Below are 12,144 nucleotides of genomic sequence, written 5' to 3' on the forward strand. Positions count from 1 at the left end.
ATTTCTGTCCTTGTGACTCTGTCCTTTTAGTGCCCTGATAATCCTGTGTGTGCATACATAGGACTCTGCTTGCATTTTTACCTTGGTATTTCTATATGAAAGATCCTGAGAAAAGGGACTATAGGCTAAAGAACAGGTTTGTGGATAGGTTATTAATTTTTTCAAATTCTTCCTACTTCTATACGTAGGGCATATGGACCAGCCTCTTACTCTGCTTAGAGGAGATAGAGACCATCTCACATAAATTCCCTCAGTTTTTCTCAGTAGCAGTATCTTCCTTCCTCTTCCCTGTCATCACAGAGAAATAACTCTATTTTTCAGTAAGACTAATCTCTACCTAGTCTTCTTATTTCATTTCCCTCCTACCATCTCCAGGACTTACTGGAAAAATCATACTTTTTTTCTCATATATCTTATTCCTGGTTTCTCTCTATATGCCTACTAACATTTCTAAAAATTCCTCCCCTTGTCTTGATCAATGACACATGTAAAACCTAGTGGAATTGCTTGTTGGCTATGGGAGGAGGCTGTAAGGAGAGGGAAAGAACATGAATCGTGTAATGGAAAAATATTCTAAATTAATCTAATTAAATAAACTTTAAAAAAATTCCTCCCCTTAACATTTTTGCCCTGTGAAGCCATTTTCCTTGCTTTAATTCTTGAAATAGTTGCCTACACCTGGTAGCTCTATCTCCTCATAACCCACTTTCTCTTCAACCCTTTGCAAATCAGGCTTCTATTTCTGATGCTCTGCTCTTTCTAAAGTAACCAGTGATTAATAAATCCAGTGGCCTCCCCTCCATCTCCAATCTTCTTGACCTCTCTTGTAGTTATTGACATTGTTGATCACCCTGCCCAGTTTTAGATATTCTCTCTGTCTTTGGCTTCAGAGACCCAATCTACTGCTTTCTAACCTCTCCTTAGTTTTCTTTGTTTGCTCCTCATCCTCTGACTGCTTACTGTGGATATACTCAAAGGCTCTACCTTTCTTTGGCCCTTTTCTTCTTTCTCTTTGCTCCTGTTGGCTTACTTCCATAGCCTTGAGACCCACATCTCAGCTCCCTAAAAGACATCTGCACCAACTCTTCAATCTCAGCATATCCAAAACAAAATTCTTTATCTTTTCTCCAAAACCTGTGGCAAAATCAGTCAACTTGCCTCTCATGTTCCTAACTTTAACATTACTCTTTTCCCCTTTGATCCTATTAGAATATTACCAGATCTTTTTCTGCTGCTAATACAGAGTCTTAATACCACTGGCCTAAACAATTGTAATATCCTGCCAATAGATCCTCTCTAAGACATCCTACCTATTTCTGGCAGAATAATCTTTCTTACATAAAGATATGGCCATGTTATGCCTCTGCTCAAAAATCTTCAATGGCTCTTTATTTTAACTGTCAAATGGAATTTTAATTCTTCTGCTTCACATTCAAGGGCTTTCACAATCTAATGCTGAACTACCTTTCTAGTTTTATCCCAATCACTCCCTTCTACACTTTCACTCAACTAAGTTTCTTCTCTTCTCTTCCTCTTTTTTTTCTTTCCTATTTCTCTCTCTCTCTTTCTCTCTCTCTCTCTCTCTCTCTCTCTCTCTCTCTCTCTCTCTCTCTGTCTCTCTCTCTCTCTCTCTCTCTCTCTCTCTCTCTCTCTCTCTCTCTCTCTCTTTTTCCCTTTCCTGTCCAAACACATCCTGTGCTTTCTTTCTTTCCTCTTGACCTTTGTTCATGTTATTCCCTTTGTCAGTAGTGGTCTCTAATGCCTCTTTGCCTGCTGAATTTTTTCCTTTTCCTGTTAAATTTCTGCCTCTTTCTTAAAGGCTAACTCAAATGCTTCTTCCAGAAAATCTTTCTTGGGTCTCCTAATTGGTAGTAATATATGTCTTCAGATCTCACATACCACTTTGTTTTCTAGTTCTCTAATGCGCTTTTTTTTTATGAGTTATCTGTTTTGGTATTTGATTCCTTTACTAGACCATAGGTTCTCTAAGGACCAGGACTGTGTCTTATATAAATTTTCTATTTCTCCTAGTACCAACCATTGCGCTTTGTATACAATAGTCAGTAAAATATTTGTTCTATCATTCTGAGTACTATGGAGAAAAGTAGCTTTGAACTGTGGGTAAGGGTTGGGGTAGTACCCAAGTTATTCAGGAAGAATCAATATAGTGTTTGATAAGAGCACAGAAGAAACTGATGATTGTAGGGTGAATTAAATTAAAATATGGAAACAGTGTCAATGTTCCCAGAAATATATTTGCTGATCCTTCATTTTCATATGGAATGCTTATAAACTGAATAGCTTTTAGAACATAACATGAGGCTTTGGGGTAAGGTATTTAGTTTCATCAGAGTCCCATAGATTCTATGTCATTGTTGACAGTAGCCTCAGTCACAGGAGAGGATCAGTTTGTTCACTGAACCCTTACAGGGGAGCAGGTTAATTCACAGTCCATTTCTCCCAGCTCCTCCCTCTTCCTTTCCTGAGAGTAGGTACTTAGAATAGAATAATACTACAGTCAGAGTAAGCAACAAGATGGAACATTGGGCGTTTGGTTAAATGAATGTAAATGAATGTCACTGTCTCATCAGGTGTCTGATAACCAATTGTGCACCTGGATTTTTCACAATTTCCTATGTGTGCATATAGGTTTCTGTATTGCATTCTCAATCAGGAAATTCATGAGTACTATCCATTCAATGACAACAGTATCTCAGTTGGTTGGTGCATTCCTCCTAAGCCTATCTTCCAGCTAAATGCTCAATGTTTGCCTCTGAAAGCAGCTGGTTGGTTCAGCTTTGGTTTCCAGCCGATCATTGTAGAATGGATGCTTTCAGAGCCGCCAGTATATGTTGCTCCTGGAATCTCTGCCTCTATCTCTGACACTGATCATTACTATCACATTAAGTTAGGTTTATATACCTTTATGCAGTGAACACAATTCAGGACAGGTTACACAAACGTTATCCTTGCCTTTGAGGAGCATAGATTGTATTTTAAAAGAAAACCAATTATGTGATAGGAAGCATGGGACCAGTTTTGGAGTCATGAAGACCTGAATTCAAATTCTTCCTCTGACCCATATGGTCTTTGTGACCAGTGCCAAGTAACTTAACTTTAGTGCCCCCCAGCTACTCTCTAACACTATTAAATTAAAATTATATTTTTGAGGGGGCAGCTAGTTGGTTTAATGGGTTGAGAGCCAGGCCTAGAGACAGAAGGTCCTGGGTTCAGATATGACCTCAGACATGTCCTAGTTATGTGATCTTGGGCAAGTCACTTAACCTCCATTACCTAGCCCTTACCACTCTTCTCCTTTAGAACCAATGCACATATTGATTCTAAGGTGGAAGGTAAGGGTTTAACACACACACACACACACACACACACACACACACACACACACAAGAGACATGTGGTGGCTATTGATAGACATTAAAAAAGAAGCAAGAAAGATGATCCTTTTTCAGTTAGTCAAGATTAATTTCTTTTTCCTTCCTTTTCCTCCTTTATCTGTCCTTCTCGCTCTCCCTTTTCCCAAATCAGCTTTTTAATGTTTCTTCACTTTCTCTCATGTCTAATTGCTAAAGTACAGTGTGGCTTGTCCACAACCAATGACATTAGAGTAGAATTTGCATGCATGTGAGATACTATCCCCATTGCATTGTTACTTTCAGGAAAAGCCCTGAGGATCTGGGGAGTGATGGAAGTTAGGTCAGTAGTATTACTGAATTAGGCCAGATTTTTATTTCAGGCTTACTTACTAAGGACTTGAATTCTTTTTTTTAGATCATAAATAAAAGGAAAAGGTACATTTAGTATTTTATTGGACCCACTACAGTTGGAAAAAAAGGAAAGATGATCCAAAATGTAGCTTGAACAAACCACTTTAGTATCTTTGGCAAGAAAACCCCAAGGATAGCTGTGATCCATAGGGTCACAAAGAGTCAAACCCAACTGAAAAACAAAAAGATGAGAAATCCCCATAGTTAAAAAGACAATTTAAATGTTGTATAAATGATAAAAACTAAATTCCAGGTCCTAAAAATCCTATATTAATATCAGGACTGTGGGTAAAGGTTATGGTATCTCAAATGATATTGTATCCAAAGTTTAGTTTGTATCTAATCTTTAGAAGTGTGAGAAGCAAACTGTGCCTTTAGATTGAGAGTATGAAAATAAGTGAGCAAAATTAGACAACCCTCAATCCTGATGTGTTTTGAAGGAGAAGGAAAGGGAATGGAATAAACATTTATTAAGCACCAACTCTGTTCCCAGGCACTGTGCTAAGTGCTTTATAATATAGTCTCATTTGATCTTTCTCAGAAGTCACACTACTTTTAAATGATGCCAATAAGGTTTGGCAGGGGTGGGAGTCACAGTCAAATAAATCTTATTTTCAGGATTACCATGGAAGTAGTTACATGTTTCTGTTCTCTCCCTCACATTCTCTCCTCTTTCAGGGCATCTGACAGACAGTGAATGTAACCAAAAGCATATAACCAAAAAGGGTTCATTGACAGAACGTAAGAGGAACTCTGGTCGGACCAGGAGAAAAGGGGATGAGCCACAGTCCTCTGGGTACCACAGTGAAGGTCAGTCATTGTTCTTGTTTCCTCATTAGCTATCCCTGCCCCTTCTTTTTTTTAATTTAAAAAAATTTTTTTACCAATTACGTGTAATAAATTTCCACATAAGCTTTCCAAAGTTATATAATCTGAATTGTCTCCCTCTCTCCATCCCTCCCCCCTCCCAGAGCTGACAAGCAATTCAATTCGGGTTATACAGGTATTATCATACAAACATATTTCCATCTTGTTCATTTTTAAAAAGTGAATAATCTCATAAAACCAAAACCCAAAACATATACCCAATTAAACAAGTGAAAAATCATATGCTTTCTTCTGAATTCCTATTCCAATAGTTCTTTCTCTGGAGGTGGAGAGCATTCTTTGTCCTAAGTTCCTCAGAACTGACCTGGATCAATGTATTGCAGAGAGTAACTAAGTCTTTCACAGTTGATCAATCCACAGTGTTACTGTTACTGTTACCGTGTTTTCCTGGTTCTGCTTATTTCACTTTGCAGCAGTTCATGCAGATCTTTCCAGCTCTTTCTGAAATTACCCCATTCATCATTCCTTACAGCACAATAGTATTCCATCACTATCATATGCCACAATTTGTTCAGCCATTTCCAAATCAGTGGATGTCTCTTTAGTTTTCAGTTTTGTCACTTCAAAACGAACATTTTTGTAAATATTTTTGTAACAAGTGGGTCCTTTCCTAGTTCCCTGCCCCTTCTTAAAATGAAATCTGCGCCTCCTTGTTCATGGCACCGATATAGGTATAGAATGAAAGGATATTGATAATCTTACTAGTGTAATATGAAAGTTCATGTTTGTGTTTGTTCATACATGGACTTTAGGAGAAACCCTAAAGGAGAAGCAAGCCCCCAGGAGTGCCCCCAAGCCATCTAGCAGTACCAACCGCCTAAAGGATTTTAAAGAAACAGTTAGCAATATCATCCATAGTAGACCATCTCTGACTTCCCAAACCAACCAAGGATCTCCTTGTGTGGGGAAAGGAGACCAAACTGAAAAACGACCCCCTCGGAGCCTGCCCTTGCACTGTCAGGACTGGGAAGTAGAAAGCACCAGCAGTGAGTCTAAATCCAGTTCCTCCAGCAAGTATCGTCCAACATGGCGACCAAAACGTGAGTCTCTGAATATTGACAGCATCTTCAGTAAGGACAAAAGGAAGCATTCTTGCGGCTATACCCAACTCAGTCCTTTCTCTGAGGACCCAGGTAAGGGGACAGGTGGGGAGAAACTGACAGTGGGACAAAGCTGATTTAACACAACCACACATGTAGAAAACCCTGTTTTCTGAATGGATTAACTTAGCATTTGCTAGGTGCCAGAAAGTAAGCTCAAATTCTAATAGAGGAGACACCATGTCAACAATCATGCACAAACAAGATATATGCAGGGTAAATTAAAGCTATTACCAGAGAGAAAACTGCCATTGAGGGAAATTGGGAAAAGCTTCATGTGGAAGTTGGGTTTTGAGTTGAAACTTGAAGGAAGTCAGGAAAGCTAGTAGGTGGAGATGATGAGGGAGGAAATTCTAGATAGAGGGGACAGCCAGTGAAAACCAACAGTTGGGAGTGTCATGAGCCAAGGACAACAAAGAGTTGAGTATCACTGGACAATAGAATATGTGGTGGGCAGTAAAGTGTAAAAAGACTGGAAAGGTAATAGGCCTAAGTTATGAAAGGTCTTTAAAAGCTGCGAGGTTCAGTAGATGAAGAGGCAGGCCTAGAAATGGGAGGTCCTAGGTTCAAATCTGGCCTCAGATACTTCCTATCTGTGTGACCCTGGGCAAATCCCTTAACTCCCATTGCCTAGACCTTACTACTCTTTTTGCCTTGGAACCAATACACAGTATTGATTCTAAGTCAGAAGGTAAGGGTTTAAAAAAATTCTTTAAAAGGATTTCATAGATTTAATGTTTGATCCTGGAAGTATTAGGGAACCACTGAAGTTTATTAAATAGAGGGAGTGACATGTTCAGTCTTACCGGTTTAACAGCTGAGAAGAAGATAGATTGGAGTGGGGTAAGACTTGAGGTATAGAGACCAACAGTTATAGCAGGCTATTGTAGTAGTCTTGAGTGTGAGGTAAGGGCCTGCATCAGGTGGGAGAGAATGAGGAGTCAGCAATGACACCTTTGTCACTAGATAACTGGGAAAATGATGGTGCCCTTAGAAGCAAAGTATATTATTATCCCTAGATATGACTTCTTTTTGATTATGAAATTGTATTAATGAGTAGTGCATGTGCCCACAATAACTGTGGAGATGGTGATAATACAAAAGAGCTATGAGTTGGCTCTCTTTCTGATTATAGGTAGTAGGTGCTCAGAAGTGTCTGAATATTAACTAAGTAGCACTAAATCCACCCATTTTGTCCCATTTTCTTCTTTGGTTTGGTTAGCTAAAGAGTTTTCATCAAATGAAGTGAACAAACCAACTACATATGACCCCAAAGCCAGTGAACCAAAGCTAAGGCACAAGAACTGGGGCCTACCCCGTCCTGGCATTCACATTATGGATCAACATCCTCGACTAATCCAGAGAATGGAATCTGGCTATGAGAGCAGTGAGAGAAACAGTAACAGCCCTGTCAGTCTGGATGCAACTCTGTCAGAGAGCTCTGGAACCTACAGGTACTGTGCAAGGGGGGCATCGACCATCATAGGGCAATGTGGAGAGATCTCTGCCAAGGAGTGGATGATGTCAGGGCAGGCTTTAGGAATGACAATGCTAGTACAAATCATTTGGCCAATTTGTGTAGAAGTAGCTCCCTCTGTTGGACAAAGGTCTGAAAAGTAGGAGACTATGCAAAAGCCAAGTTTGGAATTGTCAGATATGACTTGTTAAATGAATGAAGGAGAGTCTCTAAAGCCCATTTATCATTTGGTTCACCTAGTTCTGGATCTGGGATCTCAGAGGCAGTGAAGTGACAGGGAGGGGGGTCAGGAAGATTTGAGTTCAGATCCTGTTCTAGACACTTACTAGCTTTGAATGTACCTCTGCTTCAGTTTCCTCTTCTGTAACAGAGAGATAATAATAGGACCTGCTTTCCAGATCATAAGGATAAAATGAAATAATATTGGTAACATGCTTTGCCCAGCCTTAAAGCTTATCTATCTCCCATTATAGAGGAGACATTAATCAGTCCAGGATTAAGTTCCTACTGGAATCCAGGCCCTGAGCTTGGTGCTAGAAATAACAGGACCATGACAGTAACCATGCCACTTAGAAGGGATTGCTGTGATGGTTTCATATAAGGAAAACTATCCATGTAATTGATCATATTTGATTATCAAAGTAATAAAATAAGGAAATCAGGGAAAAAGGAAAAGAACCTGTATGTTCCAAAATATTTATAACAGCTCTCTTTGTGGTGGCAAAGAACTGGAAGTCAAGGAGATGTCCATCAATTGGAAAATGGCTAAATAAATTGTTGTATATGACTGTCATAGAATACTACTATGTTATAAAAAACGATGAGCAGATTAGTTTTTTTAAAACTTGGAAAGAATTACATGAGATAATGAAGAGTAGAATCAGAGAACATTATATACAGCTGCAGATTTAATATTTGAAAAATAACTTGTGAATGTTCTCTTCCAGGGTATGAATGGAGAAATGGAAACACAAAAAAAATATGTTAGATGATGCCTTCTATGGTGTAGGGAGGGGAGGGAAGAGCTGAATAAATAATATAATATAAAAAAAAAGAAGGGGCAGGTATACTATACTTCTAATGGAGGAAATAGCAAGTACAAGGACATGCAGCTGGGGGCAGCTGGGTAGCTCAGTGGATTGAGAGTCAGCCCTAGAGATGGGAGGTCCTAGGTTCAAAGCCGGCCTCAGACACTTCCCAGCTGTGTGACCCTGGGCAAATCACTTGACCCCCATTGCCCACCCTTACCACTCTTCCATCCAGGAGCCAATACACAGAAGTTAAGGGTTTAAAAAAAAAAGTAAAAAAATAAATAAATAAAAGACAAGGACAAGCAGCATAAAGTGAATAAATAGGGTTATATATATATATGTGTGTGTTTGTAATATAAGGTGATTTGGGGGGATGGCACTAACAGCAATCAGGAAAAGCTTTATATAGAAGATGGCACTTGAGCTGTGTCTTAAAGGAAGAAAGGTACTCTGTGATGGTGAAGGTAAAGAGGGAATGCGTATCAGGCATATGCAACTGCTAATGCAAAGGCACAAAGGTAGGAGATGGCAGTGTTAGCTGCAAGAACTCCGTTTTCAGGATTACATGTGGGGTGGGAGGCAAAGAATTCTGTCCTCAAGGGAAGATGAATTGGAACCAGGCTGTATAGAGCTTTAGGAGAAGTTTATATTTCAATCAAGAGCCAAAGGGAAGCCATTGAAATGGGTTGAGGAAGGGATTATGACATGGAAAGATCTATGCTTGAGGGAAATGACTGACCCCAGTGTGTGGAATGGGTTCCATAGATTAGGCAACTATGAATAACTGAGGACAGTGCAGAGATGATGGATTTGGAAGACTGTGGTGGTGCCTTGGATAGAAATAGAATAGGATAGAAATAGGATAGAAGTTTGGAAGGAGAAAGGCAGAGTTCAGTTCTGGGCATATGGAGTTTAAGGTGTCTCTGGGACTATTTCCAACTGATGCTCAGGGTAAAGCCTGAGGGTGGATCTAAAGATAAGGAAGTCATTTACATAGAGATGATAATTTAGCTCTTGAGAATTGATAAAGTTTAAAAAAAAGAGTTAAGAATGTAGAGGGGAAAAAGAAGAAAGCCTAGAACTGAACATTTGACCATCAAAGAAGACTGAGAAGGAGCAGTTAAATTGCAAGGAGGAGAACTAGAGGAAGGCAAGAAGAGGTTGTTAACAATATCAAATGTAGCAGATAGGTAGAGAAGGATAAGAATTGAAGAGCACCATCAGATTTGACAATTAAGAAATCATAGGAAACAAGTTCACTTAAAATTAGGAGGTAGGAAGGTAGTTGAGAAAAAAGGAGCAACTAGGAGCAGTGGATTGAGCATCAGACATTAAGACACAGGGGATCCTGGGTTCAAATTTGATCCCATGGACTTCCTAACTGTGTGACCCTGGGCAAGTCACTCAGTTGTCTAGCCCTTATAGCTCTTTAGCCTTGGAACCAATACTCAGTATTGATTCTAAGACAGAACGTAAGGGTTTTTTTGGGTCTTATAAGTCTTTGCAGCAAGTTTCTCTGATAAAGGTCTCATTTTCCAAATTTATAAGGATCTGACTGAAATTTATAAAGAATAAGAACCATTTCCCAATTGATAAATGTCAAAGTATGTGAATAGGAAGTTTTTTCAGAAGAAAAATTCTAAACTATCAATGACCACATGAAAAAATTCTCCAAAAGACTAATAATTAAAGAAATGCAAATTAGAGCAAATCTGTGGTACCACCTCGCACTCATCAAAATGACATGTTGAAGGGGCTTTGGGAAAACAGGAACATTATTGCACTGTTGGTGGAGCTGTGGAGTAGGTTAGCCATTGTGGAAAGCAGTTTGGAACCATGTCCAAAAAGTTGCTAAACTCTGTATATGCTTTGACCTAGAAATGCCACCGGTAGGCCAGTATAGTAAAGAGACCAAAAAAAGGGAAAAAACCCACTTATCCACAAATGTTTTATAGTAGCTCTTTTTTTTTTACAAAGAGCTGCAAACTAAGGGAGTGTTCATCAGTTATTTTGAGGGGAAAGGAATTGCTGAATATCAATGGTATATGAATATAATAGAAGAAATGATAAAGGGGAATGGTTTCAGAGAAACCTAGGGAAGACTTGTATGAACCAATGCAGAATGAAATGAGCAAAACCAGGGAAAAAATTATCCAATAATGACAACGTTTTAAAGACAACTTTGGAAGACTTAAGAATTCTGATCAATATGGTGACTAGTCTTAATTCCAGTAGTTTCATAAAGAAACATATTATACATCTCCTAACAGTCATAGATTCAGGCTGCAGATAGCGGATCTGTTTTTTGGACAAGGCCAATATGGGAATTAGCTTCACTTTACTGCACTTATTTATTGCAAGGATTTTGCTTTTCTTTTTTCCTTCCTTCAGTAGGGTAATGGGGAGGTGGGAAGAGAGAAAATGTATTTCTGTTAAATGGGAGATGTTAAATTTTTTTTAAATCAACAAACTTTGTATTTAGATTGTTTTTAAAAGATAAAGATCATTGGTAATTTTGGAGAAAACAGTTTCAGTTAATTGATGAGACCAGAAACCAAATTAAATTGTAAACACTTGAGGAATAAGTGAGAAGGAGAAGAAACAACAAGTAGAGATAAAGAGATAGAGGATGATAGCTTGAGCATATTTGAAGGAAATACAGAAGAAGCCAGTTAATAGGAAGAGGTTGAAGATTCGAGGCCAGGGTGAGAAGTGGGGATTTTGCAACTGAGAATGCAAACTGCTAGAGAAGAGAGATATGTATGGAATCAAATGTACTTATAGAAGGGCTTTTACAAAGAAGGACCACCTCTTTGTCATATACTCAGGAAATAAAAAGTGAGTGGGAGATGATATCAAGGGGTTTTAAGATGAAGGGAAAGAAGAGAGGGAGCTTAAATTGAAATTAAATTGAAAGTTATTATAATTTTTTTCAGGATGATAAATAGAAAAGCCCTCAGCTGAGAGAAAAAGGGTATGGGAGAAGTATGGAAACACTGAAGGCCTTGTACTACATAGTTCAAATGCATCTCACTCCACAGAATGATGGTAGTCACTGCTATTTGTAGAATCATCACATTTCAGAGCTGATGGGGAACATAATGATCATCTCGTCTAATCCCCTCATTTTACAAAGAAATAAGATGGGCCTAAGAGCTGCTGCTGTGAGCCAGCTGGTGGTAAAGTGGGGCCTCACACTGAGATCTCTTGGTTCCTCAACTGGGGCTGTTTTCATTACTCTGAATACTTTTGTTGAATGATATGCAAAAAAGAATTGGACACTGGCACAGTCCAGCCCCTCCCACCTTTGCTGAAGTGGTGCGGGGAAAGGGCTGGATTTGTAGCCAATAAGATCTGTGTCAATTGACCACTACAGGGAGCTGAGCCTTCTCACCTTTATAAACTTTAATTCCCTTCTTCCTCTGTAAGGGAAGTTGGATTCTGACTTCTGAGCTTCCTTCTAGCTCCAGAACTGATCCTAAGCCCCTCCTCAGTGGACTTCTCTTAGAAGACCCCCAGATTGCCCTTTTGAGCATCAGGATTAAGTGCTAAGTCATATCCAGTTTTTCACTGTCAATATTTCATAAACAGTGTTTGTGAAGTAATTGGGCCCTCAAGATATTTATAATGTAATATGATTGCACTGTCTATATATTGCCTGTTCTATATTAATTGCTCTGTAATTTTCCTAGAGTGAAAAGCTTCTGGTGTTTAAAGTTTCTTTGGATCTGAGTTTCAATCCCACTTCTGTTGCTTATTGCTCATGTGACCTTGGATAAGTCACTTAGCCTCTCTGGGCCTCAGTTTCCTCATCTATAAAATACAGAAGTTGAACTATATGACCTTTGAGGTTCCTTCCAGCT

The 12,144-nt window shown here is 39.0% G+C and overlaps 1 protein-coding gene across 7 annotated transcripts in view; it reads left to right on the forward strand.

Moving 5' to 3' along the window:
* Window positions 1–12,144, forward strand: part of USP54 (ubiquitin specific peptidase 54) — an 82,828-nt gene that overhangs the window by 46,922 nt on the left and 23,762 nt on the right. For all 7 annotated transcript variants that reach the window (XM_044659073.1, XM_044659074.1, XM_044659075.1 and 4 more), the window contains 3 exons: window positions 4,464–4,595; window positions 5,426–5,806; window positions 6,996–7,227. In XM_044659073.1, coding sequence (XP_044515008.1) covers window positions 4,464–4,595; window positions 5,426–5,806; window positions 6,996–7,227 — 745 coding nt within the window. The remainder of the gene's footprint in view (window positions 1–4,463; window positions 4,596–5,425; window positions 5,807–6,995; window positions 7,228–12,144) is intronic.

The sequence above is a fragment of the Gracilinanus agilis genome, chromosome 2, assembly GCF_016433145.1.
Source record: "Gracilinanus agilis isolate LMUSP501 chromosome 2, AgileGrace, whole genome shotgun sequence".
In the NCBI taxonomy this organism is placed as follows: Eukaryota; Metazoa; Chordata; class Mammalia; order Didelphimorphia; family Didelphidae; genus Gracilinanus; species Gracilinanus agilis.